Source organism: Vigna unguiculata, chromosome 7, assembly GCF_037176805.1.
Source record: "Vigna unguiculata cultivar grain cowpea cultivar isolate G323 ecotype 2 chromosome 7, ASM3717680v1, whole genome shotgun sequence".
NCBI lineage: Eukaryota > Viridiplantae > Streptophyta > Magnoliopsida > Fabales > Fabaceae > Vigna > Vigna unguiculata.
This window is the reverse complement of record NC_140798.1, coordinates 11256331-11261753: the sequence shown is the minus strand read 5'-3', so window position 1 is coordinate 11261753 and position 5423 is coordinate 11256331. Positions and strand designations below refer to the sequence as shown.

The 5423-nt window shown below is 40.0% G+C and overlaps 1 protein-coding gene across 1 annotated transcript; it reads right to left on the bottom strand.

The window, feature by feature from the left end:
- Positions 1-2472: 2472 nt before the first annotated feature.
- HCF152 (Tetratricopeptide repeat (TPR)-like superfamily protein) lies at positions 2473-4837 on the bottom strand. Its single transcript, XM_028081555.2, has one exon. It carries the CDS (start codon positions 4752-4754, stop codon positions 2625-2627), a length of 2130 nt encoding a protein of 709 aa, XP_027937356.1. The 5' UTR covers positions 4755-4837; the 3' UTR covers positions 2473-2624.
- Between the last annotated feature and the right edge of the window lie 586 nt (positions 4838-5423).

Here is a 5423-nt window from a genome sequence, read left to right as displayed (position 1 = left end):
CAATAAGGTTAGGTTTACGATAATACATCATTTATTTATGATTTGTAGTTATTCAATTAAATAACCCTACTATTTATGTTGCAATATGATACGCCACAAGAACCTCCTCAGCCTCTTTCACAATCCTACCTTGCCCATGCCAGGTCTTCTACTGATTTTATACATCATACACATCAATTTTTTTGTCAGTCGTCTGTGGGTCATAGTGAAATGTTCGGATATTACCATCCTCAGCATGACAACCCATCAAACACATCCTTCCAACAAGTCCCTTCGTCATACACATTATTTTCGTCTGAGTCAAGCTATAGTGCAAGACCATCACACATGTTTGACACCTCAGCTATGACATCACTGTTTGCACATTTTCAAACACCCTAAACAACTATTCACCATCCCCACTTTCATTAAACTTAACATGGGCGAACAACAACCACCCAAATAACCTACCTGACCACTTCCATCAATGCATTTTTTTTAATGTATTACAATATTGTATGTCAACTTTGATGTCTTTTAAATTATTTATATTATTAATTTTCACATACTTTATGGTTTTTTTAATGAATGTTCCAATACTTTATGGTCAAACTTAAATTAAAAAATAGAGATACATATAATAAATATTTATGTTTAGGATTTGTAAACTACAATACCTCTACGCTATAAAAGAATTTAACTAATATAAAGAAAAATATATATACAAAAGTCGCACACTATAAAAAATAAATCAATTAATAAAAATATATATACATAAATCGCTAGAAATAACAGTTATAGAAGAAGTCACCACGACTCATGTCAACTTCCACTCGTAAAGAAGCCATTTGGATTCGTGACTACTTCTCTTTAGAAGTCATTCTATATTAGGCCAAATTCACCGAGATCTGTAAAATTCCAAGTCAACCAACCCTCATTTCTTGTAATTTCTCGCCAAAATTGACTCATATCTGAAAAAAAAAATGTTGAAGAGGATGATGATTCCACTTACTACTCCAACAAATAACTTATTCACAAAAACAAGATAACACAAAAATAGGCTAAAACATTTGTAAATTACTCACACATAAAGAATAAGAACAAACACACAGAAATAGGCAGAAACATTTGTAAATCACTCATTCGCCAAGAATAAGATAAAGAGAATGATCAAATGAACACAAAAAAATAGACATGTATATTTGCGAATCAATAACCTGATCGATACTATTTTAGTGCAAAACCAGACGATATCAAAAACCCTCTGTGTCAAACCTCCTTCTGTTCTTCTCTGGACTCCTCCTGGATTTGCTTGCTGTATGAATTCTGAGGGTGGGGTTACCTACAGGCACTCTGATACTTAAGTTAAATAGTGATTCGATATGAAGTGTATGTAGTAAAGTGAGAAAAGCATACCTTTACATGTTCATTAGACCCTAATTTATACTAATCTCTTAACAGAACTGTTATTATTATTTGCGGGCCATTCGTATTCGAAAATCAACTCTTTCCTTTCTGACCAAGATTGTACGCGTCGGTTCTTTCCTTATTAACTAAGATTGTTCGTCTGTATCTTGCTAAGGATCAACTCTTTCCTTTTTGGCTGAGATTTGCTCGTATGTACTTTGTCAAGGATCAACTCTTTACTTTTTGGCTGAGATTTGCTCGTCTGTACCTTGTCAAGGATCAACTCTTTTCTTTTTGGTCGAGATTTGCTCGTCTGTACTTTATCAAGGATCAATCCTTTTCTTATTGAATAAGATTGCTCTTCTATACATCATCATCCTTACCCAACTGGCCACTATTGGGCTGGATATACCCGGTCAGGCAGCGGGCCGAGATGTACTCGACCTCTGCACCATGTTGGCCCCTTTTCCTTTGTCTGCTGGGCTTGCGCGCGTGTCTCCTTCCCTCTCCCTGGGGTCGGGATGTGATCGGCCTTTCCATGTACAGACAGGCCGAGATATGGTCGGCCTGTTATCCATACAGTAGTGGAGTGAGCTGACTTCAAAATTTTGGAACTTCATCCGAAAGAAAATGAGTGGTGAGAAAACCTTGATATTAAAAACCATGATACTATGGTAATGAATTGGGAGATAACCTTCATGACATATAGTCATAAACAAATGACAAAATTTCATTTCACAAAATTCAGTTAAGACAACTTCTTGACGAGAAGGATATGCCGCTGCACTCAACCTACATAGTTCCCGCAATGCAGAATTTCTGGACCAAGCATCGCAAAGCTTCATGACCTTTTTTCTGTGGCTTGACTAAATTACTGGCTAGAACTAGAAGTCATACTGAAAAATATAACTTTCCATTTGATGATATTCTGTACAATTTTGAATAAATTACCAAACAATATTGATTTTAACCCATATCTATCTTTAAATATAATATATATATATATATATATATATATCTAAGTTCATAACTTTTTATAATTTTAAAATCAAAATTTAAATTAAAGAATGAATGAAGAGTCAAGTGTTAAAAACAAACATCTGAATTCTTCACTGGAAAAACTGTGTTTTAATGACAAAATTTACACTGTAGATTACAAAATAACCACCTTTTTTAAGTTACATCGATTTCTACACTGTAGATTTATCCACGTTTTGACATGTATGTAAAGGAAGCAACTAAACCGAATCGGAAGTGGTGCCATAACCTTCCATAGGTTCTAACCGCCACTCACTTCCATCATAATAGGAATTAGGCAAACCCAGCCAAAACTTAAACGCCTCAGCAGCTCTTTTCCTCTCAATTCTTCTGTCTTGTCTAGCCCTTGAAGCATGCTTACTAGTAAACATTCTTGAATGCATTTCCACATAGATTCTAGTAAACTTGGTCTTGTTGGGAGCTATCCCATTCTCCTCCATACAAGCCACGATTTCCAAAGCCTTCCTAAAGAAAGCAGCCCTCACACAGATATCAGCCAGAGTATCCAAAAGCCCTCCATCTGGCTTCAATGGAGGAACAGAAGAATCAGACTTCTCCCCTTCCTTTCTCATCTCACACCTCTCCTTCACTTCATTCCAAAGCAGAAGGGCCTCTCCGGGTTTCCTTGCCAGTGCAATTCCATTGGCTAAACTTCCATAAGTGCTCGAATCAGGGTGAACTCCACTCTCCTTCATCTTCTGAACCACTTTCTTCGCCTCTTCCACCAACCCCAACCTGCAATACCCTTCCACCAACATGTTCCAAGCAATCAGATCCACCTTCACACGAGGGTCACTGTCCATCTCATTAAACACCTTGTGAGCGAGCTTCGGCTGACCCGAGTACGCAAAAGCCTTCATCAAAGTAGTGTAACTAATCTTGGTGGGAGCTATTCCCCTTGCCCTCATCTCATTGAAGAATGAAAGAGCCCCAGCACTGTCATCCACCAGTATACACCCATCGATGAGAATGTTATAGGACACCACATCAGGCTGAATCCCTGCATCATCAACCATCTCCTTAAGCAATTCCTTTGCCTCAATAATCTGCAGCTGTTTGCAGTAACCCTTTAGGAGAATATTGTAAGTTATCAAGTTCGCCGGCACACCAATCCTTGTCATCTCAGCAAGAACCTCACGAGCACGGTCCATGGAACCTACCTTCACAAGAGCTGAAACCACAGTGGTGTAGGAAACGTGGTCAGGGTGACTACCCTTATCATCCTGACGCCGCATAGCCTCAAGCATCCTCACAGTATCACTCACACGCCCTGCATTCATATAACCCTTCATCAAAGTGGTGTAAGTCCTAGTGTTTGGAGCATACCCTTTAGGCAACAAGGGTGGCTCAGCTTCATTGCCACTCTGATCCACCAAATTTGGAAGCAATTTCTCAAAAACACAATCCTCATCCTCATCATTATTACTATTATCGTAATCACTTTCATTTCCACTCAAATACTCTAAATTACTACACTCCCTAAGCACCCGGCAAATATCCCTCCTTTGTTCCCTCATCGCCTGAACCAACTTCTCCGCAGTTTCCAAATCACCAAACTCAACATAAGCAGAAACAAGGGACTGCAAAGTGGTCACACAAAAAGGAATACCCAGCTGAAGAACCCGCTCCAAAACAAACAAAAGCAAGTCCTTTCTACCAATCTTACAACACAGCTTCATCATAGTATTATAACTCAGCGCATCAGGCGCAACATCGAACTGCGGCATTTCATCGAACACCTGCAAGAACGCCTTCGCGTCCCCGAGGTTCGCGCATGCGTTGAGCACGGCGTTGATAGCCGTGGTGTCAGGGCGCGACGCGGCAGCCATGTCTTTGTCTGGGAGCTTCCGGAGGCGGCGCGTGACGGAGCGGAAGAGCTTGAGGGCCTCGACGGGGCCATCGTCGGGGGCGGAGGAGAGGCGGGCAACAACGGCGGTCCAGGCCTTGACATGAGGGAGGTAGCCGGAACGGATCATGGAGCGGAGGACGGAGGCGGCGTAGAGCGTGTGTCCGGCCTTGGTGGCGGCGACGGCGAGGAGGCCGAGGCAGTTGGCGTCGAGGCGGTGGAGCTGGCGCTCACTGCGGAGGCGCGTAACGATGGACTGAGCACGCGTGAGGGAGGAGTGAGTGTTCTGGTAAGATAGCTGACAGACCAAGCGACTGAGACAGGTGGGGTTGGGGAGGTGCGTGGAGTTGGCATAGGCGTGCCAGGCTTCTTCCGTTTTCCGGTCGCGTAAGAGCGAGAGAAGCTTCTGGTCACGGGGCTCAGCGTTGGTAGTGGCGGCGCGTTGGAAGGGTGAGAGTGGTGATTGTAAGAGAACCGCGTTCATGACTGCAGCTCCTCCATTTGAGAAATGAGAGGATAAGAATAAAAACTTGATCAATGGATTTGCAGTTAACTACGTTTTGGGTCTTCCCTTCACATACGTGGATGGAAGGGATATTATTGGTTTTTTTCCTCCCGCCATTCAATCCCAACTTGGTTATTATAATTTTAGTTAAAAAATAAAGTCCCACATTTATGTAAAACTCAAATTAAAAAGCAATTCCAGTTCTTAACAGTAAAAGTAATGTAAAAAGAAAGAAACTTAAGATATAAAGATAATGTAAAAAAATATGAATAAATTAAAATATTTAATAAGAAAATGGATTGTTTGAATAAATATTTTTCAAAAAAAATTGAAATTTCGAAATTGTAATTAAATTATTTATAATCCAAATTTTTTGTAATTAAACTCAATATTTACAAAACATGTTTTTCATTTCAACCAACTCTATATCTACAAAATTATCATATTTTCAACTTAAACTCATGATTCAAAATCACTGAGAAGTAAATAAATTAAGGAATAAATACAGATTTGGTACCCCAATTTTCGTAAAGTTCAATTTGGTATCCGAACTTTAAGAATGTTCAATTTGGTACCTAAACTTTTTAAACGGGTTTATTTTGGTACCTTCCGTTAAACACTACATAACGCCGTTTGTCTTCTGTTGAG